Genomic DNA, 26,235 nt, shown 5'->3' with positions numbered 1-26,235 from the left:
CCAAAGCCAGCACTGCTTCCCTGCGCCCTGCAGCTGCCACCAGGAGGAAGATCTCACAACACTCTGCATGCTGGCAGTAATGACTCCATCCTTGTCATTTTTGGAGCACAGAAACATCAAAGACCTTAAGTCCATCTGTAAGACTAGACAGACTGCTCCTATGGGCAGCATTGCCCAAGAACAGCTCAAACCTGCTCAGCAGTTTGGTAGCCACCTCCAGCCACCAAATACCAGGACCCCAGGGTAACGCTGATGCTGCTTCAGCGACCCCGTTCCCAGAAGGGTGCCACTGCGGCGCTGTTCACCCCCTGCAGACAGAAGACACCGGCCAGGACATGTGCACAAAGACAGCGAACGCACCCTGCACCACGATCTGTCTCACAACAGCGCCCACCCATGCCATGGGACCCGGGCAGCCTGCCATCCTGCAGCAATTGCTGTGCTCACCTGCCAGGTTGATGTGCAGCACTGGCTTGCTTTGATCCTGTGGGTTTGATCTCGATAAAATACAAACCTTAGCTGAAATTCAAGTTATGCTTAGATGAAACAATGCAAAGCCCACTATGCCACTGCCTCTAAGATTCAGTACTCTGCTTGAAATGTGAATCCTTTACTGTGAGGATTATGATGCGTTAGCAACAACTGCACTTGAGGCACCCCCAGTCATTGTTCTGAGCTGTTACGTGGTATTTCCCCGGGCTACCAAAGAATAGTCCTTCAAGGACCACAACGACCTAAAGCCTCAAGAATCCAGCCTACCAACAACAGTCCTGTCCTGCCTCCTCCTAGCAAGCAGGCAGCTTCACTCGGAGCAAAGGACCTTCAGAGGAGGCCAGTCCGACTCCCCGAGACGTCTTCTGCTCAGCAAAAAATGCTCACTGCTCCTCATTATTCCCAGTAATAGGCTCCCTGCCTCCCTTGGCTGAGAAAGGGAACAACAAGAGGCCAATGCTGTAAAACATAATGCCATAGACAAAAACAAGATAGCTTTTCAAGGCCAAAAGTGACAAGAGGTCCAGAGATGGAGAGCCTTGCTCTCCACAAGGCCAGATGGACATAAAACAACATAAGAAGATGAAAAATGCATCTCTAATCTAGGTCTGCACACTTTTCTCCTCCTACCATTCTCCAGCTATCGGTGCCTGCCTTCCAACCCCCCTCGCCAAGCGCCGGTCCTTTGAAACATCCTTTGAAGTCATACAGCTTTAATTTACATTCAGTGGCTCCTACTCATTGCTGTGCTCCAATGAATTGAACAAAGTACACAGGCAGATGAAATGCAGATTTAAAAATTAAAAAAAAAAAAAATCAGAGATCCCATTTAAAAAGAAAAAAGAAAAAGAAACGAAAAGGAAAAGCAGTGAGAAATGGAGAACAGAATGATAGCTAAATTGGATAATGCAGCTTTAAGACTACAGGCTCCTGATCGTGTATTGCTGCACTGGTAGGATTCCCGTAGATGGAAAGAAAAAAAAAAAAGTTTACTTTACAGTGCTGCAAAAATCACTCTCAGGATAAAATTATTAAGTTCAAACCAATTACTGTCTTAGAGTTTGATTTTGTTAAAGCTGTTAAAGCTTTTTTTTCTTTTTTTTTTTTTTGGAAGGCAATCAGGTGTTATTAAGTATGCGATATTCTAAAGTATCAGTGTCATTTCTTGCATAATCATTGACCTGCTCATACTCCTAATTAAGTTATCTCACCCATTAGCAAAAGTCCCAGTAACACGGTAGAGTGTCAGGACCCTCATTATTTACCTTCTGATGTGAGAAATCGTGCTAGGACGTGATAACTCATCACAGCAGAAGCAAAAGGGCTCGATACAGTGCATTTAGCCAGAGGACAAATAACAGAACCTGTCATTTCCCTGAGCTGGACGCCTGATTGCCTTTTCAGCCTTACAGAGAAAAAGACCCTCTGTGGACTGCTGCATCCTTTCTGCTGTTTTGAGACTTATTTTCGGCATTTTGCCATAAACCTGGTGCCACAGCACCGGGCATCGCCCTCCCGGGGAGACCCGCGGGCAGAGCAGAGACCTCCCCCTGTTTCAGGGGGGCGACCCCCGAAGGAGGGGGACACCCGGGGGACCCCATGGCCGTACCCATCGCGGACACTCGTGGAGCTCCAGCCGCACGCCGCCCAGGATGCGCGCCCGGAGCCGGCTGGGCGCGGGGCTGCCCAGCTCGGCCACCAGCCCGCTGCCCCGCAGGTAGCTCCGCACCAGCCCCGGCTGCCCCGCGCCGCCCGCCGCCGCCTCCCGCTCCGTGCCCAGCGCCACGATGCTCACCGACCTGCAACGGCACCCCCGGCATCAGCCCCGGCATCACCCCCCGGTACCTCCCGGTACCTCCCGGCACTCCCGGACCCCCCCCCCGACATCACCCCCGGTATCCCCCGGTACCTCCCCGTACCCCCAGCATCCCCCCTGTGCCCCCCGATCCCCCACGGGACTCCCCCGGCATCCTCCCCCGATCCCCTCCGGTACCCCCCCGGTGTCCCCGATCCCCCCGGACCCCTCCCGGTACCCCCCCTCCCGACCCCCCCCCTCCCCCCGGCCCCGCATCGGCCCATACATGCTCCCGGCTCTGCCTCCCTCCCTCCCGCGCTACGTCACGGCCATCACACGATGACGTCACGCCCATTTTGGGGCGGAGGGGGCGGGGGGGGAGGGGGGTGGGGTGGTGGCAGGGAGCGCTGAGTAGCAAAGAAGGGAAGGGAAGGGAAGGGAAGGGAAGGGAAGGGAAGGGAAGGGAAGGGAAGGGAAGGGAAGGGAAGGGAAGGGAAGGGAAGGGAAGGGAAGGGAAGGGAAGGGAAGGGAAGGGAAGGGAAGGGAAGGGAAGGGAAGGGAAGGGAAGGGAAAAAATAAAAGGAAAGAAAGGGGAAAGGAAAGGAAAAAAAATAAAAAGAAAATGAAAATGAAAAGGAAAGTAAAAGGCAAAAGAAAAAGAAAGAAGGAAAGAAAGAAGGAAAGAAAGAAGGAAAGAAAGAAGGAAAGAAGGAAAGAAAGAAGGAAAGAAAGAAGGAAAGAAGGAAAGAAGGAAAGAAGGAAAGAAGGAAAGAAAGAAAGAGAAAGAAAGAAAGAAAGAAAGAAAGAAAGAAAGAAGGAAAGAAGGAAGAAAGAAAGAAAGGAAAGAAAGAAAGAAAGAAAGAAAGAAAGAAGGAAAGAAAGAAAGAAAGAAAGAAAGAAAGAAAGAAGAAAGAAAGAAAGAAAGAAAGAAAGAAAGAAAGAAAGAAAGAAAGAAAGAAAGAAAGAAAGAAAGAAAGAAAGAAAGAAAGAAAGAAAGAAAGAAAGAAAGAAAGAAAGAAAGAAAGAAAGAAAGAAAGAAAGAAAGAAAGAAAGAAAGAAAGAAAGAAAGAAAGAAAGAAAGAAAGAAAGAAAGGAATTAAGGAAGGAAGGAAGGGGAGAAGAAAAAGAAAGAAAAGGAAAAAGGAAAGAAAATGGAAAAGAAAGAGGAACAAAAAGAAGAAAAGAAATACAACTTAAATTTTACATCGTAGCAAACTCCATGAACAGAGAATTTGCTCGACATCTCCACCTCAGATGCATTCTGCAAGTTATGTGGGCAAGTGAAAGCAATAAAAGATTGTTTAACTGAAAGAAGAGGATTATAAAGGATTGCTTGACTGTTCCCTATTTGGCAGTCTGGACGCTGAATATCCTGTGATCAGCAAACACTTCAGCCAGCAGGCATTTGCTGCTGCTGCAGACACACAAAGACAAAATTGCAGAAAAGGGAGAGTGTGTTTGACAAGACTCAGAAAACAATAGCATATTTGATCTTGTGCATTTTAGACTGGGACGTTATTATTTTCTTCCAAATTATTTCTGCTGAAGCTTCCCAGTGAATATCTCAGAAAAAGCAATGAAGACAAATATGCCATCTTTCCCAACAAAAGGGCAGTGATATTTTCCATGGCAAGGAGATAAGCACAGCCAAGTCAAGGAGGAAGAATTTTTCCTTGTGGAAGCTGTAGTCTCACTTGCATGGACCAAGACATGACCAACTGTCCCATATTTTCACATCTGTGAAATGATTTAATGCACTTGGGTTCAGTGTTGTCCTATTCATTAGCTGATCCTGCACACTACCCAGAGCTTCTGCTCACTTTTTAGCAGATTTTGATACCTGACCATCTATGTTGTTGTCAGAGAGGTAAATTTCCTTTTTTTTTTTTTCTTCCCCAAAGAACATAGGCAGTGAGTCCAGGTAACAGCAATCTTTTTTGGTGAATGGAGGTGTGTTGCAAAATGCAAACTTTGTCAGCCCTGATGTTACTGGTGCCCATCCACGCTGCTGTACAGTCTGGCAGCTGAGATTCTTGCACAGACAAAGCACAAACCAACAAAAGGAGCTTTTCTGTTGCTGTAGCCATCTGCCAAATCCAAGCCAACAAAAGCAGCCTGTGTGTGGGAAAGCAAGGAATGAATGGCGGGGCAGTGTTAAGGACTATGAATATTTTTCAGTACAACTATGCCAGAAAAAAAAATAATAGTGGATTTGCTCTGGCTTGAAAGCACACAAATACTCATGCAGCAGTGCCAGTTGTATCAATGGCACAACCACCCCCTGCCAGAGCCTGCTGCCCCTCCAGCCCTCAGCCTCGCAATGCCACAGGCAGCACGGATCCCAGAACATTGCGTTGCATCCACCACTATGAATGATACAGTGCCGTGACCTTTGAAAAATCACCTTCCATGCAAATCACCTTTGAAAAACTCATTGTGCTTTTATAAAGGTGATTTATGCCTCCACTTTTACATCTGCTACATTTATGGGCTTGTAAACATCACTCGTAACTCCCTCAGCCTTCCCCTCTCCAAAATGAAGGGTCAAATGAAGACAACTCTTCAGCCCCTTCAGTCTCCTGATCATTTCATCTCATGATGAGATCATCATGAGATCATCTCCCACTCCTTCTGTTGTGTGGGTTCTTTCTGGAGTTTCTCAGCATTCAGCATCTGACCACCTGCAAGAAGTTTAAGTATCACCTGCAGACTTGGAGGTTTCACAGGTCCCCAGTGAACATCAGTCATCAAAGACAGCCCAAGGCTTCTGTTCTGACCTGGGGAATTCCCATCCTTGCAAGCATTCAAGGTTTGACTAGAAAAGTCCTTGAGTAATTTGATGCAATTAGACCTACTCGGAGAAGGAGGTTCATTAGATGACCTCCAGGAGGTCATTTCCTACCTGAATTATTATTATTATTATTATTATTATTATTATTATTATTATTATTATTATTATTATTATTATTATTATTATTATTGTTGTTGTTGTTGTTGTTGTTGTTGTTGTTGTTGTTGTTGTTGTTGTTGTTGTTATTATTACTGACTCTTTGGATCTCCTTCCTCCTAAAGACTGACCACTAAGCCCTATCCCTCACTTCCTCTTCTTACACCAGCTTTCAATCCAAAACCAAATCTCTTGTCCAATCTTGTGGTAACTTAGTTTCTTTACAACATTTAATAAGCTTTACAAAAAGCTTCTCAAAGGCTTTTTGAAAATGCAGGAGGATTATTATACTCGCACAACCCCCTTTATCCACATACTTACTGCCCTTCCTCCAAATTCCGGTGATGCAGGACTTCCCTCCACAGAAGCCACTCCTTGCAAGCAGACACTGTTTGTCCATGTGTCCCTTCATCATTTTTGTTACAGACTCTCTCATCTTTTCAGGAATGAAGGGCAGTCCCATTGGTTCCACATTCCCCAGAGCCCCTCTCAAGCAGTTTTTTCCTGCCAGGCCCATAGCATGGGGCCATCTGTAAAGATTTAGCACGAGCCTCAGACACCAGGTCAGGGGTTTCCTATCTGAGTTTCTGGGGAGTGGTCTAGCAAATGTTATCTAGTCCTAGCTACTTATTAATGTCTACTCTATCCATTTGGTCTAATGCTGCTCTATCAAAACAAGAAACATAACATCAGCCCCATACTGGATCCAAGGTGTGAAGGGAGTTGAAAATGATCTAATAGGAGGAGAAGGAGAAATAAAAAGGCCGCTTTCTAAATTTAAACCAGATCTGTTTTATAGCTTTTATAGCAGAAGAGAGCTGCGAAAGCCACTACTGAGTTGTGAAAACCTGCTGACATGGTGCAGGTAAGCAGTGGATTATTGGAAGCCAGCTCTGCTGCTGCAGGAGTCCAGACTGCCCTCCTGGCTCGTTGACCTCAACAGTAAAAGGCTCCAGTTCCCAAATCATGAGGAGGAGCCTCATCACCACGGTGCCTGCATGCCTGAAACCTGCAGCGCTGCTCTAAAATTCAGAGATGAAGGGCCGAAACTGATGCTGCTGTAGGTCAGGGGCAGGGAAGAGATGGCACACCCTGAATGTATTTTGAAACTTCTGGGCTATTTTAATAATCCACTTTATGATCCCCTGGATAAGCACTTAAGACTGAGTGACACAGCACATGAATTGTACAGGGAGATGTGCCTCAAGGTGATTTATTGTGCTCTGCTTTGTGCTTGTGCACAGTTTTGTCCATTAATGAGTAAAGATTCTAGTTTTGGTCACTAAAGATACACTATATGGGTGCAGATAACATTCATGACATCAAGTACATGAAGAGTTAAGGTGAGTTCTAAGAAAATAAAATTAAGGAAAAATGATTAGAGCTGTAGATATAAATAGCCACTATACAGCCTATGCGTAACAGAATTATTTATTCACCTATGAGTGTCAAAAGTTCATGAGTCATAAATGAAACCTCATTGAGAGTAGGCTTCCTGTTTAAAGTTACCTTAAAATTATCTTTATACAACTGCACTTCTCCAGAATTAAAAGAAACAGTAGCTGCCCTTATGTGGATATTAAACAACTTTCAGGTCATTACAGGATGGAAATTTTTGTGTTTAAAAATTTGGTTCTGGTTTCTCCAGCACTTTTAGACTACTTATTCCAAAACTGGAGCACTCTCTTGAGGGGTATTTGGCTGCTCAGGAACCTTTGCTGAATGCTAAACTGTACGTTTGATGTGAGAAATGGCACACGATGAAAGAGTAGAAATGAAAACGTCTTTATAAGTGGATTTACTTTGATGAGCAGAAGCCAGTGAATGACTATTTTCCTGCCTCAAATCCTGGATATACAGTGTGCAGTCCAAGAAGTGTTCCTGTTTTGGCTGTTGTCTCCATAGTTGTGTTAATTAAGTCTCAGTACTGAGCAGCCTATTTTTACAAAACTAATAGCAATTTAGTATCTTCAAGGCTTTTCTTCTTTCAGTTGAATGTAGTCAAAGTTTACTGTTACAGGCAGATAGAGGGGAAGATATGGACAATGTTACTCTCCAAGCTTTACTTCTGCTGAAAATCAGGCTAGCAATATACATTTAATTTGAAATGCAATATCTGCATAAATAAATCACCACTGAAGGACCAGGTCATAATTGGTATGGTTTCAAGTAAAAAGTTTTCAAGTAAAAGCTGACATTTCTGAATGCCAGCTCTGCAAACTGAAAATAAAAACTTGACTTAATCCATAAATCAGTGTAGTGCTTTTTTTTATTTTATTTTTTTTACTTTCTCTAAGTAGAGGTAAATAAAAGTAACACAGCTTACCTCTGTGGTATTTGTTGCTGGTCTAGAGGTTGCCTAGATATAAATTGACTGATTAGAACCTGATATTTTGTCGTAACTAGCTTCAGTATCCATTGCTTTATTAATTGTATCGTAGTTGCAAGGAAAACAAGGCCAAAGGGCTGGACTGGTCAACATTAAAGAAGCAATCAAATTTCATGAGCTCTAAAGCTCTAAATTTTTCATATTGAAGAAAAACAAACAACAACTATAACAGCAACATGAACAAATGGAGAAGATCGAGAAGAGGAATTTCCTTATATTATAGTAATGCACTGTTGCTGTGTGCAAAACTCAAGTTGCATATCAGGTCTGTTTTCTACCTTCTAAGATATACCAAACACTGGAATCAATAATTTGTATTAACTTGCTCTTTTATTGCTGGTATTTTCTTATTCAAAGCTGTGGTGCTTTTCTGATGAAAGTATACACACCATAAATAGCACATTCCTACTCTTCTAATAACCTCATAGTATGATAAATAGCTATGTATAGCCATGTATATAGCTATGTATAGCTAGTATGCTATGATAAATAGCATCGATTTGTTATATCAAAGGACCTATTTTTGCCTTATTTTCTATTTGGAGTCACTGGATAAAGCTCCAAATAATCAAGATGTTCTGATATTTCTACAATCTAAGGAAGAGATACTACTAAATAAGAATAATAATAAGAAACTACTAAATAGTAACATTTGCAGCATGTATTTGACATGTTTATGTCTTCTCTGAAAACATTTACAAGGGAAAAAAAGATTCAGACTTTTTCTGTATCAAAAGATATGATAGTTCTTGGTGGTGATTTTATTTCCTCTTTTGTTTTCTTTTTATTTGTTATATTTGAATCATCAGTAATCTTCAGTTAGTTTTCTACAGTAATTCTCAAATTACATCAGGATTTTCACTTACGTATTTGGCAGTAACTTAAGCTACAGCCTAGATTGTAGATTTGTATCTACAGAAATCTTGCCAGAGTTGCCTAACAATGCTTCTTCATATGACAAAAATAGGAAAAGGGTATGATGTCTGAAAAAGACGAAGCAGGGCAAAATGCTTGTGAGAAAGGTGAAAATGGAAAACAAGTAATAAAGAAGTCTGTGTGCAGTGATGTTTGCAGTTTGTACTTCATAGCAAAAGTGAAAAATAAACAAACAGCAACAAAACCACTCCTGCTTGGAGTCCAGAAGTAAGAACAGGAAAATTTAAAAGCAAAAAATATATAAGTGGAAGTTATTTGAAAAGCTTCAGTCTTTAAGAGTATTTTGCTTTCTCTCTATATAAGTCAAAACATTTGTACTAATTTGAAACTGAGCTGTCAGCAAAGAGGTGTTTTAGTAGATAGAGTATTTTATATAGCATATTTCTGGAGATTCCTAGATGTGATTTAATTCACTTAATTTTAATCTTTTATATATATATATATATATATATATGTATATATACACACACATATATATATATATATATCTGCATGGTTTAATATAGGTTTCTCTGCTAGAGAACTGAGAACTGTTTTAACATCCAGTCCTTTTATGAGCTTAATTCATGTTGCAAGAGAATCTTGCAACAACTAGTCAGTGAGAGCAACAAATCTGATAATGTCATCAGTAACATTTCTAAACTTTCTAAAAACAGAAAGATATAGATATCTTGATATAGACTACATAGACCTCAGGCAGTGTGAACAGGTTCTTCAGAAGTCTTATCTGCCTTCGTCCAACCTCTGTGTTGTGGTATGGGGCATATATGGTAAATGCTATCCATTAGGTATGTCACAGTATAAACTTCTCTTCATAAGCTGCAGAATTTCTAAACTAAGTGAAGTGTCTGTATGCAGATATTTGAGACATTTTTTAGTGATGAGTAATGGTTTGATGATCATTTTACAGTGCTCTCTCATCACTATAGTGATGAGAAACTATTCTGTGGTTTTGATGTTTTGAATTCTGTTGATAGTGTTCTGCATCCATCTCAAATCATGACTCACCATTTATTTTAAAAAAGAAACAGATCATTTACCTGAATTTGCACTTTCATAGTTGACCACTGAAGACAGGAAAACCTCAACAACATAAAAACATCCAAGTGTAGGGTGCTATCTTTCAACTCACACTTCTTTATTAACTTTTTTATTACTTTTATTAACAGCCTGGAAAAGCTATAACTTATTTTGAAAAAAGTACTGATGCTTTTAAACATGGATGAGCAGGAAATGTTTGACCCACACCTATGCTTACGAAGCAGGGGGCATGAGCATTTGCTAAATGAAGAGGGAAACACAGTGTAGCAGAACTGAGACATAAAACTGGTGAACGTTCCACGTATTGTAGGCGACTGCAAATGGAAGCTGCCTTTGGTTAGCTCCATGCCAATGAAGTCTTAGAAATTTTACCAGTGCTACATAATTCTCTGTGTTTGAAATCCTCCTGAATTTCACTGTAATTGAAAGGGAAATTGAAAGGTAGCTGGATCTCAGTCCTTGCAGTGGGAAATAAACTGTAGAAAGTGTTTTAAAACTCCATGTTCTTTCCTGCTGGCTGTTTTATGACTGCAGAGAAAATTTTATGTAGTGTTTTATGAAGTATGAATTTTACCAAAGAAGCATCAGAATGCTTATTCCCTTATTCCCTAGAAAATACTAAATTGCCAAGCTTTTAATTCTTTGCCCTCTGTCTCATTTCACTTTTGATGTGTGTTTTGTTGGCAAGATTTACTTTCAGTTATCAATAAAAGAAATTCTTTCCAGTTGCCTGTAAAGTCTGGACCCATTTTTAACATTTTGAGACACTTAACTGAGAAACAATGTCAGTTTCTGCATGGATCTCCATTTAATGTTTCTTTTTATGATGCTATGTGAGGATTAGAATGAAGTCATTTCTGCCTGCACAGAGTATGATGAACTGCCATCACAGCAAAAAAGCAGAAAAAAAAAAAATATATATATATATATATATATAAAGGAATAAAGGAATAAAGATTGATGAGATCGTAAGACCACTTCAAAATCATCCCTTAAGAAAATAGGAAAACTGGTATAAAGGATTGAGAGATTGTTAAAATCAGTTTCATAAAGTTATTTCTTAATAGAATATTATAGAGGGTAGCTTGAGGATCTTGAGCATACACCAATTCGCATTTACTTTTCTAATTTTAAACTACTATCTTTGAAGCAGCAAAATAAATAACGTTTCCAACATTTTTTTTTCTGATCTCAATCAGCAGAAATTTTGGTTTTCCTCTTCCTTATTTTTATTTATTTATTTATTTATTTATTTTGTGATAAGTCACTCATATTGTGTGTGCTTTTAACTGAAGCAGATGTTCACAGGTAATCTAGGATAGACATGCCGAAACAGTGATCCACTTTGAAAAATCCTTTTCTTTCACAAACTGGTTCTTAATAAACACTATGGCTTAAAGAGAAAAACAGTGCAGAATAGATTTTTTATCTCTCTTAGCCAGATGCCCACATGGAATAAAAATAAAAATTTGTGTCTTCAGAATATCTATTCAGAAGTCTGTTTGACTTCTGTTAATTAAAAAAAAGTTTTTTCTTGCCTTTATGTCAAGTTTTAAAAGTTAAAATTTTGTTTTTATTTATTGCCTTCATATGGAGGGAGGAGGAAAAGACTTCATGTTACAAAAATTGCCAAGAGGGGGGATTACAGAGATGTATATTCCCATTACATAGTCTTGACTCTCAGAACTGGACATCTAAATTAGTCACCTAAATGAACAACACATATATGAGGCTAAACAAGTAAAACTTGTTGATGTCAGCTGAAAATACTTGCTCACAAAATTAAAGAATGTAAAATGACAAATATCATTTTATTTTGGTACAAGTAATGAGGATGCTTAAAATTATAAAGGTACTTTATTAATCTAGTATACTGAAAGAAAATACTAGAATGTAAAAGTATCTTCTTAGCTTCAGTATTTTATTTTTAACAAGTTTAAAGAAAATTGATGAGTTATACTGCAGTGTAAGTAATGAAATTCAAATTCTCATACCTTCAGACAGATTCTGCATTCTTACTTTTTTTTTTTAGGTAAGTTATTTCCGTTCAAATTCTTTACTGTGAAACATTTTGTGCATCTAGAGGTGAATTTATGCTTGACTTCTTTCTTGATACGGGAAAATGAAACATAATGTTATTTCAACTATTAAGACAATGCGAAGTCCCACAGCTAATCTCAATGGGACAATAGTATCAGATGACTTTGGAAGTGGAAATTGTGTCAGACACCTGGTTACACTACAATGCAAACAGTTAGTTAGAAGAAGTACAGGAATATCTTAGGTGACTGAATATACCTAAAATTGCGTTTGATGTTTTAGAAGGAAGCCCACTTAGGTAACAGTGTAAATGAAAGCAAAAATTTGCTTCTAAACTCCAGATGATTAAACATAATGGCAAAATGAACATTAAAATATAATAATGAACATTATTATATTTTAATTAAAATATACTTAATGAACATTATTACTGAACATTTATACTATAAATGGAAAAGTTAATTATAAAAAAGGAAGCACCAGTAGACTTATGTTAAAATGATACCTCTGTTTTAAATGGAGCTTGTGCTTTTATTTCTTTTTTTATTCATTTTCAACTGTAATTTAAGCTTTCCCAGTCCTAGCAGAATCATGTAATGCAAACATATCTGTTTGCTTATTTATTTATTTATTTATTTATTTTTGCTACAGTATCTTTTGTCTTCATAATTCTACACTTTTAAGTAAGGTTTTTTACAAGTAAAAGTGCAATTACTCAAGCACAGTAAAGACATTTTGCCAACTACATCCAATTCACCTATTTTATTGCTTTATTATGAATATTCCTAAAAGGTGGGAGTTGTTCAGAGATGAAAAGACATTTGGGTCATCACCTAATGGTGCAGCTCCAATTTAGCAACTTTTGTATCTACAAACACTCACTTTCCAGCATTCTCTTTTTGCGTTGTTTTAATTCACTCTTTGATTCCAGATTAGGAAGAAATGTGGGCACTGAGACAGTCTCAATCTGTTCCTAAAGTGATGATGGGGGTTGGGATGTCATCCACGAACAAAGACAATATTCTTGTCTCTATATGTACAATGCACAGTATTATTATTATTATTATTATTATTATTATTGCACAGTATCACAGCTTAAATGCGTTACATTCATCTTAGATGTGAAAAGTCTCTAGTAACTCTTAAAGACATTTTTCCTTGCTAGGATATGTAAATAAATTTAGGCAATTTGCTTGAAAAAAATTCTAACGGGCAATATCTGACTGCACATTTCTCCATTTCTTGACTCCCTGTGTCATTATTCATCCAAGTACAAAGTGGTTACTAGAAATCAACTCTGAAGAAAGATGTTGTTTCACATAAAAGATCTCTATGTTCTTACATACTCAGAAAATAAACAAGAACAATAACAATAAAAACCACCACAGGTCCTCAGTATGTCATTTTAGATATGGGGCTGGACCTAAAGATAACATACACTGTTTATGTTAATTTTTGACTCGTTTGCCAGGAATAATGGTGATCATTATCATTTGATCTTGCTAGAAAATTTTGGTAAGCTTTTCAATAAAAAAAAGTTTTTTTCAATAAAAACTTCCATAGTATAGTGTTACAGTTTGAGACATACACAGAGCAATTACGGTAAAACAGAGCTCAATAGTTGAGAATATTTGTTATACACCATGAATGGCACGGTGTATAGCCTAGCAGCTAGAGCTTTGTTGACAGAAATAGATATGTATGTATGTATGTTTGTGTATTAGGCATACATGTAGGTACGTATAACCATGGTTATACATACATATGCCTAATAAGGTACCATGGAGGTCTTACGGTACCTCCTTTTAATCTGAAGAAAAGAAAGCCATCTCCTGAGACTAAAGGAGTAACCCAATAGTAAAAGTAGTAAACCAGGTACCATTAAGTGTTCTACAAAGATCCCATCTCAGCTGAGTAAGCAGCATGCCTGACTTTCAGAAGGACGCAGCTGCAGTTAATGCTCAGGAACGTGTGCTCTGAAATTCTACTGGTTTAAAAAAAGATCTTGCAAAGAATGCGTGCTGCTTGTTTTGGAAACTCAGTTCCTCCACTTTGAAATTAACCACCCTAAGCTGGTAGGCTGCCTGGCATGCTGCCACCTATTGTTCCGTATTACTGGCTGAAAGGAAGCTTGGAGATGGGTGGTGTGCGAAAGACCTTGGTATTGACTTGTTCGTGGTATTCACTCTTTACTAATAATTACATTGTTCCTGATGCATAGAAATGAAGTTGCAGAAGCCTGTTTTATGTTAAATATTAGGAGTTTGTCAAGGTTTCTGGGATGATGCTGTATTCTTTCGTTCAGCTGGAACACATCTGACTAAATAAGCAGATTAATATTCTCACTGTCACCCTTCCCACCTACAAATGCTGATAAAGGGGTTAGAGGGACCGGAGAGAACACTGTCCTCCCCTGTGATCTACCAGGTAACTACTTTCCCAGCAACACTCCAGCAGGTCCATTAGCAATTACAGCAGGAACCATCTGAATGTAAACTTTTCACCGATTTATGGATTTCACTGTGTTTGGTCTGTGAAGGCACACACAGTCCCCCTGGGGTGCTGACTACACAACGCTGCAGAGCCGGGTGCAAGGCAAGCCCAGCAGCTTTCTGGCAACCAGCCTTGTGCATGCAAGAGGTCACTAAAAATGTCATTGCTTAAGTAATGGAAAAGCTAATCATTACAGTGAAAGATCATAAACTGTTGCCCTTTGGGAAGGGCAGCAACTACGTGTTGTTTTCTTTATCTAAAATCGCAGGAGAGGGATTTAGGACAGCTCTGGCTTTGTCTCTTTTGAACATGAAGGAAAATGGGTTTATTTTGCTTGGCTTGAAGGACTTTTTGATCCTTCCTTGTTTCCATTTTGTAATGAGGAGATAGAGGAACACTGGGTAAATTCCAAAGTGACACTTTGTATTATTTTGTTTCATTTTCAGTACTTACACTATTATTTTTTTTCCCTAAAGGAATACTTACAGAGACCAAAATTCAGAAACATTCCAAATCTCAATTTCTGCTTCAGTTGTACAGCTATAAAATATGGATAGCATTATTCACCAAGGAATTGACAGTCAAAATTTGAAAAATGTGGAATTATTACTGCAGACAAGTTTGATACATGGAAAAGCTTAGTTGTCCAGATTAACAACCTCATAGCCAAATCTTCACTAATCAAACATAGATGCTGTATGGAAATGCTAAAACATCAGTGAATTGTGAGAAATGCAAACAGTTACCTGACTTTTTATTTTTATTTATTTTTCACTCTGGGATCATACAGTGGACAAAACAATTGCTACTTCAAATGTTAAGTAGATAGGAGATGTATCATGTTGCTGTAATGATCCCTTAATGGATAAATTCATAATTCACCTGAGTTTAGACAACTCATCTTGTTTAGAAAACAAGAGTTAGGAGCAGCTGAGGAGACTGGGGCTGTTTAGTCTGGAGAAGAGGAGGCTGAGGGGAGACCTCATTGCGCTTCCCACCTCCCTGCAAGGAGGCTGCAGCGCAGAGGCAGTCGGTCTCTTTTCTCAGGTGACAAGAGAGAGGCCATGAGGAAAGGCTCTCGATGTGGGGCAGGCTGTGCTTGGGTTGGGTAATGGGAAGAATTTGTTCAAGGAGGTTGTGGTTGAGCACTGGAGCAGCCTGCCCAGTTAGGTGATGGAGTCCCAGTCCCTGCAGCTATTTAAGAGATGTGTGGACATGGCACTACGGTAGATGGTTTAGTGACGGGGACTCAGTAGGCCAGGTGGATGGTCAGGCTTGATGATCTTGAAAGCCTTTTCTAGCCTAGATCGTTCTAGAAGGGAAGGAACATTACTGCAGATACAACACACCCATAAAAATGAGTTACTATGTGGGGAACAGGTACAAGGATCTGAAGTCCCGAACCCAAATCTTCTCTGTTGTACCCATTTTTGCACAGTGCTGTTGTGTTTATAGGATTCCAAACTGTGTCCAAGGTACTTCACTTTACATCCTCTTACTCATGGCCACATGAGGCAAAGTTTGAGGAAAAGTAACAGAAACAGCCAAATGAGGCAACATTATTGACTTACTATACTTTACTGTTATGACTGTTCTCAAAAACAATTTTTCCATTCTGGACTTAACTTAAAAAATGCATTCTATCCACCATTTGTTGAAAAGACTTTGGGGGGGAAAAAAACAAACCAAACCAAACAAAAAAAAAAACAAAAAAAACAAACAAACAAACAAAAAAAAAACACATCCCATCATCAATCTTCTTGGCAAATCCCTTTTTTGATCCAACACTAGCTCTCTGTGCTTTTCCTCTACCTCAGAGGAGAACTGTGTAGGATTTATTAATTGGATTTGCTTTAGTATGTTATACCATTCGTCTCTTAGGACAAGAAGCCAGGCTTCTACATAACAACTGAAAAAAATATGAGAAGTTAAATCTCCTGTGAACAAGTTGTTGAAGTTATTTGCATGAAAAACAGCAACATACAAGAACCACCTCCCTCCCCTTTCCTAGGCAGAATATGAATATAAAGTTAAAAAAAATAATAAAAAAAAAAATCTGTATGCAAAGCAGGTAATACATGGAGAAATGGAAATCCCTCAGCCTGCATAATCCACCAATAAGTGCAGGAATTTGCCAAGTTATCCTGAAAGAAAAGGTTTGGGCTAGGAGGAAGGTATCAGAGGGGATAAGAGCATCCTTACAAGTCAGCAAAGAAGAATCTTGTAAAAGACATTCAGAGAAATAGATAACTGCTGTCAAAGATCACATTGTCCAAGTTACACAAGTGAAACCCAGTGTGATTAGAGATGAAGACAGAGAAGTACATATTTTTAATTACCAGTATTTTTTCTCTACTGTTAAGGTATCTCTAATATGTATGTCCTTACATTGATCAGCAATCAGTTATTTAAAAAGCAACAGAAAAAAATAACAAAGAATTTATTATTACATTATTTTGGTTAACATCAGGCATTGTTTCAGCTCAGCACCTGCTGGAGCATCTAAACTGGCAATGAAAATTCCATGCCACAAACACCTGCATCTCATAACAGATATTGAGCTTCAGGTTTTCTTTGGATGCTGAGTCTCATTAAAAATGTGGTGAGCAGTGGAAGGTGACATTACCTCCTGGGATGTGCACTGCATCTTGAGCACCTGCAGCCTTTTAACTTCAGACGCAGGTGGCATTCTCCTGGGTGCTGAGACTGCAGTGCTAGGAACAGTGTGGGACATACAACCAGGCCAGGGGAAGGCAACCACTGCACTGCTCTTCCTTTTCTGGGCCAAACTGCAGCTGTAAAAGTATGTCATTTCAAAATTAAGCCACCCATCCTTACAGGTACTACTGTCTAATTAAGGTTTATGGTACATGAGGCTGAGGCTTAAGCTACTATGACTTCTGTCATGGTAGTGTAAACATCAAAACCCTGCTAGATCCCTGATAGAATAAATAAATAAATGTTTATTCCATTCAAGCTGCTTTTGAAAGTAGCTCACAGAGCTGGAGCATCTCACAGGCTCATCATGAAAATTTTCAAGCCAAAGCACAAAATATATTTCTCTTTTCTTTGTGAGACAGATTAATGAAAGGAAATCAATGCAGGGCTGCAGTTTTGAACAATGCTCAGGCAAGACTGTGAGCTACTTGCTGTTGCATCTGAACATTTGAGGTCTACACGTTTTTAGTCTTTGGTAATACCATAAAAGTTGTTATCATTAATATATCCAAGATTTCTTTCTACTGGAAATAAAAATAAAAATAAAAATAATATCTAAGCAATCACATAAGTCAGTGAAAGTGTATCTGAAGGTCTTAACATATTTTTCTTTTACATGATGGTGTGTCTTTCAATAGTACATGGTACCAATGCTTAATTGGTATGCTTCATCATGAAATGCTTCATCACAGGTGAAACTAGTTGGGTAAAAATGGAGGAAAGGGAAGAAAAATTCTGTCCCCTCTTCATGTGGCCAAGCCAGTGTACAGTGATGTATCTACCATGTCCTTTGGCATAGCAGTTGTATCACTGTACCACCAACCTCACCTTCCTACTACCCAGACTTCAAGAAGAATAAGAAGTTTATGTGTTCCTTTAAAATAGAAAAAAGAAAACACATGCATACACACAAAAGCCCAACAGCAAATACAACAACAACAGAACCCAGACCGAAGAACTGGTCAGTAAATAACAGAAGCTTCTAGCAGGTGATCAGCTCTGATTGACCTGACAGAAGGTAAGCGCTTACACCTGATCTAGTCAGCACAGCCTGATTTAATGGCCAGTGAGAGGAGGAGGAAGAACATGTATCAGTGCTGCACTATTTCTAAAACACAAAACTGTCACAGGTCAGATCAACAGCACCTTGAAGGTGCTCCCCTATTGACCATGCAAACAACATGAGGAGGCATGACCAGAAGCAGATGCCTAAGTTTAAATAGGATGAATCCATCACACCGTGACATAAACTGAGAATGTGTTCTGCTTCTTTCATTGTGATCGATCAGGCACAAATGTCTTTCTCTGACAGTTCCCTACACCTCCCTAATTTTAAATACATTGACATGAACAATGATGTTGACACAGACTTCCTTATCCTCCCCATACACTAAAAGCCAGATAACCTACTGCACATGAGAGAAACTTACAGTAAAGACCAAATAGCTCGAAACTGAACCCACGTAAGACAGAACTTCTGCAAACAGCCAACAAATCAACAGAAGAGGCACCCTGAAAAATTACAGGCAGGCTGCAGTCACATTACTAGATGGACTGACAGGTCAGGAGCCTGGGGCTGATGTTAACCTTCACGCAGTATTCCTGTAACTGAAGGGAAGGTCTATGGGCTCTGTGCTCTGGGTAAGAAAATCCACCGAGTCCCAGAACACAGACTGCTCTTCATGCAGCACAACACAGGGTGTGCTGGGAGCAGGGTTATCAGGGCAGATCTAATGTTATCCAGGGAACTCAAATGCAGAAACCTAACTTTTGGCTCTAAATAGAAAGCACACCCTTTATAGTGAATATACAATGTTGTTTTTTTAAATAAATAAAAACAAACAAACAAGAACTATGCATGTCTTTTTTTTTTTTTTTTAACCCAACAGTTTCTTTCTCATCCAACAACAGAATCAGGAAGAACAAGTTATACATGACAAATATATGTCACATTATTTGATGAACTACCAGAAGAGTTCAATGAGGAGTAGGAGAATAAATGCTACTACATACTACAGAATCTGGTATCAATACACAAGTGGGCATTAAAAAGCACATTAAAATACGCTCAAGTGTTGTCCTCCTCCTTGTGAAAATGTGGATTTGGATTTTTAAACATCCACAGATTGCTCAAATATCTAAAACGTTACAATTTTCTCTGTCATTTATACAGAAGGCATTGTAAGCATAAACTGTTAAATATATAAACATAACCTTTACTCCAGACTATTTACCTTAAACAATGTTTCATAAATGTTTCATAAGTAATAAATTACACTATATCCCCTCTTGAAAATTAAAATAATTATAGCAATACAGAATTTATAAGATATAAAGTATGATATACACTCTGCTCTAAGTCTTTTTGAAATTCAAGAGAAAAAAATATCAATGGCACAGGCCATGTCATATCCCCAACTAAGTAGAGCTTCTTATCTTACTAATTTCCACATTATTGAATGCAGAATATAAACATCAGAATTTAATCTTGGAACAGTCTTTACAGCCATGTTACATTTTTATTTAATTACAATGATTCTTCATAGGGACATTCACCAGCATTTTTTTTTCTAGCTACAATTTACTCTGCTGCCTGTGAGTTGCTTTTTTTTTTCAAAGCTAAATCACCATTATTTTTGTATTTGTCAGCAAAATAATCAGAGTCAAAGCTTACAGACAAATCTGGAGGACTCACATAAACGTTTCCATTGTTTACTGTAACTTTGTGAATCCTTTGTTTTACTCCTTTTGACTGCCACCGAGGTGTTGGTGATGGCTCCAAAGGGTTTATTCCTTCATATAATCCTTCTCCTGTTTCCAAAGTAATTACGTACTTATGCCAAGGACAAACAATACATGGTTGACCATCAATATCCTGAAAAGAGGAAAAAATAAAGAAAAATTATGTAATTGTATTCTGACTCTTCTCCTTTAAGAATCTCCAGGCCAAAAAATATGTCTGGTGATTCATGTCTATTCATGATTCATGTCTATCTGCATGTCTATTCTGGCAGGAACAAAAATTTCTGCTCCTAAGAGCACCATATTACAGTAGCAAACTGGACCAGCAATCTGTTTGTGCTGGAGCCCTTTACCCAACAGTGAACGACACCAGGTTTTCCTTGCAACTTTTGTAATACTGCTGCTAATCATAATATTCTACCATTATGGGATGCATTTACACAGCAAAGGGAATCAGATTCTCACTCTATTTCTCATCTCACCATTTCAGTCTCCCAAGATTAAAACAAACAAATAAAAAACAAACCAAGCAAAAAAAAAAATGTAAAAAGTGTGATAGGAAGCATTATTTTTACTTAAATATCATTTTCTTTCAATGTTATGTTCAGTCAAAAGTTTTCATAGAAAATGCATTTGAGATTTCAAAAGACTATGCAAATGCATATTACTTTGCTTACATACCTCTATTTCTCCAAGATTTAAAGGGCCTCCTTCATCTGAAACATGGAAGAATAAAATATTAATTCATTCAGCATATGTTATGTTTAATTGTAGCAATGTTAAGAAGAACAAGCAAATGTCTTACGGTAGCAGCGAGAGTCCAAAGCATGAAATTTCCCTTCATGGTAGAAAACAACAACTTCTCTGCCATTGACTTTGGCAGTTATTCTTTGGGAGTTTTTTATGTCGTCTTCTTTTCCAACTAGTACAAGACCATCCGGCTCTGCTTCAACTGTTCCTTTGCTTGAGCTGCGCAAAACCACATCCTTAAAACACAAAAAATAATTCAAAAAGGCAGCTTATGAAGCAGTCCATGTTTGGATTTCTACATCTGGAATGGATGTCCCAGTCTCAGAGAAAGTCACAGCTCATTTAACACGAGATGAAAGGAACAGAAGTTTTAGTAAAAGATTAACAATATGCACATGAAGCAAAGCACAGGAGTTTGGTGATAAAGTTGCACCAACATGTTCACTACCAGAAGCAGAACTGCGAACACCAACTGTTGCAAACCTCATACCTGAGGCAAGATAAATTCCAAATCATTGCTTATTTAGTCGATACTGTAGTCACTATCTCCCCTAAAGCAAACAAATCTAGTAGTGCTGATTTTAAAATATTTAATTATTTAGCTATGCAATGTGTAAGCAGTAGCATTTACAAGTAAATCTGATTCTCTTTAAACAATACAATGTCTAGAAATACAAACCTATCTAGGTTGACAAAAAAAGTTAAAGTATCATCTGCAAAAGGAAAAAAAAAAAAAAAAAGTTTATTTGTGAAGCTATAATAAAATGGGCTTTTTAGCAGATATGTTTTGCCTTTCCCTTCTTCTCTTTACATATTTCAGATGCCTAAGAGCCTCTCCCTCTCTCAGGAGAGGACATGAGGCAGTTTTCCTCTTTTATCACAAAACCTGTCCTCCTATTAAATTTGCTTACAATTAGCTACTGTGTTCCAGTCACCTCAGAAGTCCTAGTGCCACAATATTACCCTCAATTCCACAGAAGATCAGCCTAAAAAAAGCTGTTGCACACACTGAGAACAAAGAGGAACCACATACATACAGATTCCAGTTGCAAAGAGGGTTAAGAGCTACAAAGAGCAGTGCAACTTATCAGGCACGCAGCAAGCCGTACAGTACCTTAGATCCACACCAGATTACAACAGAGATGAGAAAGCAGATGAAGAAATGAATGCTCAGAATAATGAGGTCCAACATTGGCTCTCTTCAGTGTTCCTATCACAACTAGGCCTGCTTTGTTCGCATAGGTAACAGCATTTATCAAAGTGCTTCTTTACATAAAGACGTAAGCCAGTGGGACTGGCCCCAATAGCACAAAAAGGCAGGCTTTATGAAGGCTCAGCACGGCAGAGGAGAGAGCTCTGTGAGGACTGATAAGGAGTGGGGATGAGCTGGGGCTGTCCTGATAACAGAAGATCAGAGCTCAGAGTTCCTCTTGCTGCATTTCCCCTTGTAAGCAATGCTGCACCACCGCCTGCTCCAAGTGGGACACGTCAAACTGAAACCCTGCGCAGAAGTCACGTCTTGTGTCACGTAGTGTATTCTGTGTGTACGCAGCCTCAGCAACTGCATATTTCCTAATAACCGCTATGCTGAGACTGGCATGAATAACAGTGTGGCACTGGCAAGGCCAGTTATTATTTGCTTTGTGCATAATGAAATGCAACTACCAATTCCTTGCATTCCAGTCACAGGAATTTCTACCAAGCCTTTCCTAGAAAGTGAAATATCACAGTTGTCAGACTCACAGTAACATCCAATAAGGCATTCGCATTTACCTTATTTTCCTTAGAAAATAAGCATGGTGTGTAGCAACTTAACCATGAGAACTAGAATACGATATTCTCAATTTTTACTATCAGGATTTGTTTTGGGCTGACTGCATATAAACCTTCCAAACTGATCTAAACCTTAAAATACAGGTGCATGTAGTTAAGCACACTCTTGTGAGGACACTTATAAAAACACACACATGCACACACACTTATACATACATAAACACACATATATATATCCATCTCCAGACTTGTATTAAAGTAACAGTAGTTCGTTTAGTGGTGATGTTTCTACAGCCATCCGGGATTTCAAACACAAAAAAAAAGCCAGTCAATTCAGCCTGACTGCCAGTATCTTGTAGACCCTGCGCTAAGTGCCTGGAGTCAGCAATCAGTAGCCAACTGCTCCACTCCACAGGCCAGCTCCAATGTAAACCCCTCCGTGCTTATCTGCAGCCACCTGCAGACCAGGGACTGACCATCAGGACTGAACACGTGGAAAAGGCCTCTGCAGCTCGATCCTCTCATTAGCCTTCCATTGGCCGTGAGGTGGGGACGTGCCTGCAGAGCACCGACAGAAGGCGGCAGATTTCAGCCTAAAGCCCTCGGAAAGCCCGCATGGAGGCAGATTTTTGCCTACACGAGCCTGCCTGGCTTGTGTCCCTTGGCCTGAGCCCAGCCCCAGGCCTAGCTGCAGGGCAGCGTGCCAGCCAGCAGGACTGCAGCTCCAGGCAGTGCCCCGAGCGTGATGCCGGCTTCCCGCTGGGCCCCACGCCAACAGGAGCGGGCTGGCTGAGGCATTCGGGGGATTAATACTGTCTTGGGGATCATGTTAATCACCTGCTGCAAGGATGCGTTAGGCAGGGGTAGCAACAGGCTGAGGTATGAGGTATGCAACCTCACAACCCACAGTTTAATCATAGACTCATGGGATCAGAGAACGGCTGGGGTTGGAAGGGACCTTAAAGCCCACCCAGTTCCAACCCCCTGCCATGGGCAGAGACATCTCCCACTAGATCAGGTTGCCCAGGGCCTCATCCAACCCTTTCAAGCGTTAATGATTGACACCCCATCAGAACAACAACTGTGCTCCAGTAAGGAGATAAAATTCCCAGTAATCAGGTGGATAGGAGCAAGTCAAAAGAACCCTGTGATGTCCTAGTGGATATTTGCAACCTGCCCAACCCAGGCAATCAGAAATCCCTGCAGCAGACAGCTGGTGCGTGGGGATTCAGGAAGGTCTGGGGCTCTTGCTCAACTACTGTATGATGTGCTGAAGACATCAGTACAGCAGAAGTGGTGTGAGCAGGCTGGAGAAGCTCTCAGCAGCTTAGAGAAGTAATGGCCTATGAGTTGTTAGGACCCCTACACGCTTGAAACCCCTTTGCACTGACAGTCGTGGTACGAGATCCAGGAGCATGGTGGGGCCTGTGACAGCAGGTAAGCCAGGGTGAAGGAGAATGGCCCATGGAGTTCGGTTCAAAGCCCTGGCAGGCAGCACAGAGTGTTTGAGAAGTGCTGCTTAGAACATATCTAGCCTTAATGGATACAGAGAACGTCAGCCAGAACAGGAAGGAACATTTAAAACTACCCCTCTGTATTTTAAAGCCCACTTTGGAGGGACAACCCTTTCCTGCTGGTTGGCCCTCAAATGGCCATGCAACCATAAGCTTTACCCCAGGGCACAGGGTGAGGGAACTCTGAAAGAAGGGAAACTCAATGAAGATGTTCAGGAGATCGGGATCCTAACTCTCCAATAAAGGAAGCCCCCATATTTAACCCTCAGCAGCACAACAGAGTGTCGTTCACAGATAAGTGGCTAGAACACATGCTGCCGTATCAGTCAAGGATTGAAAGTCTTATCACGTGAGCTGAGGGATCTGCTCAATTAGCCAAGTTGCAAGCTGTTTAAATGGCTCTGGAAGCAGAAGCTAAAGTGACTTACACCAATTCCTATGAAGTCTGGGCAGGAGTCACTGAAGAAATGGAAGGAAAATAATTTGCAAGTTAATAACTGAGATATTTGGGGGGAAAGGAATATGGCACACAGAAACCACACCCACTGCAATGGGAGACGTGGATCAGAGGGATTCTGATTCAGTGTATGTCTGGAATAACAAGACTGATAAGCATGCCCAGGCCCAATACCCAAGACCAGTCTCTTTGTTTTGTTTTCCAGGCGCATGAACATTATGTGAGAACACTCCAAGCGCCTACACTGTACTGGAGTGCACCTAAGGCATCATCCTATTTTTTGTAATAATTTGACTTTTCTTTGTATTTATAATTTTACATGTGTCTTGCTTTTAGAACAAGAGAACCCTGAACATATACTGTCTCTTTTTGTTAATGTGAAATATTTATTTTAAAATTTATTTTAAAATTTAAAGTCTTTGGCTCATGTTATCTTGAATCAAGAAAATGGTGTTTTACAGTTATATGTTTCTTTCTGATGTTTCCTGTAACAAAAGCAGGCTGGAAGGAAAAATTATTAAATTGTCATCGAATCATTGAGTCATAGAATGGTTTGGGTTGGAAGGAGCCTTACAGACCACCCAGTTCCAATCCCCTGCCATGACAGGGACACCTCCCACCAGAGCAGGTTGCTCAAAGCCTGGCTTTGAGCTCCTCAAATGCTGGTTATTTACCCACTCACCTTCTCAAGGAGTGACGGGATTACATCCATTAGGTGTCCCACTGGAAGCACCTCCTAACTCTTCTTGGAGAGAGAAATCAGCCAGTTGGTGCATGGGCTTCCTGTGAAGCCCTGAGTCACTATGTGTCACTGATGTTCCCCGTGCTCACATTCCCAATAGACTAAATGCCTCACCTTGCCTGAATATTTCCAGGAAAGGACAGGAGCTAGGAAAGGAATACAGGTGTGAAACAATGCTCAGTTATGTGTGGAACTCCAGCATTATGCATGTCAGTAAAGACACTGGGTCCAGATGGGAATATGCATTTATTTTTTCTCTTGTGTTATACTGCAAATTGTTCAATACCTTATAACAAAATTAAGAACTGCTCACCGCAAAACCACCATTCTTACCATATGCTGAAAGATACAGTGAACTTGCAGGATTTAGTAAACAATTGTGCTTGTAAGAGCCCAGGCAGCACAGGCACCTACCTGTACGGTGGGATGGTTACTTACGCATTCAGAAGTACATTATGCTCTATGGCATGGGCTGGCCCATTTTTTACCCAGGCTCATTCAACCTCCAGACCCTCTAGTGGAAAGATCAAAACACATACGTATCTTGAATCCTATTTCTGAATCACAGTGTAATTGTACTTGAATCTGCCACTGCAGTTCAATGGGCAATGCCACAATCAATGCAGTTTTGGCCTTGCAAGAAGAGGCATCAGGAGTATCAAAAGTAGTGCTCCAAAATTAGATGGCATTGGATATGCCATCTCTCAAGGTAGCGTGTGTGTATTGATAAATACAACCCGCTGTGCTTATGCTGCTCAATCTGGTCGTATCTCCATTGACATTTCTGTTCTAAGAGAATATTTAAAAACCTCCCACGAAATGGGAGAAAACAGACAGAACGCAGACATATGGGGACAGTCACTCAATGTCGGAGGTTGGTTCAGGAGTATTCTGAAGCCAATTTTGAACCGGATCATTTTGGTCTTACCGATCATAGTTTATACATTAGCAAAACTGTCCTTATATTGTCTGACATTGAGCTGTAAATGCACATTACTACCCACCAACAAACTTTTGGAAATGCACAGCACAGGGAACGAAGGGAATGAAGGAATGTAAGTGTTAAATAAACACAAGGACAAGGAGGTGCAAGACACCACCTGGGCAGAGCTCATCACCAGTACCAGACTGGCGTTTAGTTGGTTTGAGAGGACTGAGCATGGGGCTAAGTGAAGGTCTAAAAGAAGGACCCCCCTGCTAGCTGTGGTGCCAGCAGCCATGAAAGGCAAGATTCAACCCAGCACATCCTGAGCATGGTGAGGACATTCCAGAGAAACCTTGACCAGAGGGGAGGCTCAGGAGACATGGGTGAGAGTGATAATCCATGCATCCATGTTGCTTGCAGACAGGCATTGAAGAACTGGCCAGCTGTATCTTCCTGTCAAGCTGCAGTAGAGAAATTTTTT

At 40.1% G+C, this 26,235-nt stretch overlaps 2 protein-coding genes across 8 annotated transcripts in view; both read right to left on the bottom strand.

The window, feature by feature from the left end:
* RHOBTB3 (Rho related BTB domain containing 3) overlaps window positions 1-3,660 on the bottom strand; it is a 31,066-nt gene extending 27,406 nt beyond the window's left edge. Inside the window, exons 1-2 of one of the 5 annotated variants that reach the window (XM_072031199.1) lie at window positions 3,492-3,660; window positions 2,102-2,291 (exon numbers count right to left, since the gene is read on the bottom strand). In XM_072031199.1, the coding sequence (XP_071887300.1) occupies window positions 2,102-2,291; window positions 3,492-3,547 (246 nt within the window). In that variant the 5' untranslated portion in view covers window positions 3,548-3,660. Of the gene's footprint in view, window positions 1-2,101; window positions 2,292-2,573; window positions 2,676-3,491 lie in introns of those variants that run through there. The other 4 variants (XM_072031198.1, XM_072031200.1, XM_072031197.1 and 1 more) reach the window with 4 other exon arrangements.
* An 8,483-nt stretch (window positions 3,661-12,143) lies between these two features.
* RFESD (Rieske Fe-S domain containing) lies at window positions 12,144-21,894 on the bottom strand. 3 transcript variants are annotated; one of them, XM_027446822.3, is made up of 5 exons: window positions 21,458-21,863; window positions 20,399-20,579; window positions 20,275-20,309; window positions 19,547-19,726; window positions 12,144-15,445 (listed from the first exon to the last, which is right to left on the bottom strand). In XM_027446822.3, the coding sequence occupies exons 1-5, from the start codon at window positions 21,533-21,535 to the stop codon at window positions 15,431-15,433; spliced, it is 489 nt and encodes a 162-aa protein (XP_027302623.2). In that variant the 5' UTR covers window positions 21,536-21,863; the 3' UTR covers window positions 12,144-15,430. The 3 variants fall into 3 exon arrangements, with proteins under 3 accessions (XP_027302623.2, XP_027302622.1, XP_021125279.2); XM_027446821.3 differs by lacking the exon at window positions 12,144-15,445 and adding an exon at window positions 15,452-16,928 and having other exon boundaries at window positions 21,458-21,894; XM_021269604.4 differs by lacking the exon at window positions 12,144-15,445 and having other exon boundaries at window positions 16,938-19,726; window positions 21,458-21,824.
* Between the last annotated feature and the right edge of the window lie 4,341 nt (window positions 21,895-26,235).

The sequence above is a fragment of the Anas platyrhynchos genome, chromosome Z (genome assembly GCF_047663525.1).
Source record: "Anas platyrhynchos isolate ZD024472 breed Pekin duck chromosome Z, IASCAAS_PekinDuck_T2T, whole genome shotgun sequence".
Classification (NCBI taxonomy): domain Eukaryota; kingdom Metazoa; phylum Chordata; class Aves; order Anseriformes; family Anatidae; genus Anas; species Anas platyrhynchos.
This window is presented reverse-complemented; position numbering and strand designations above follow the sequence as displayed.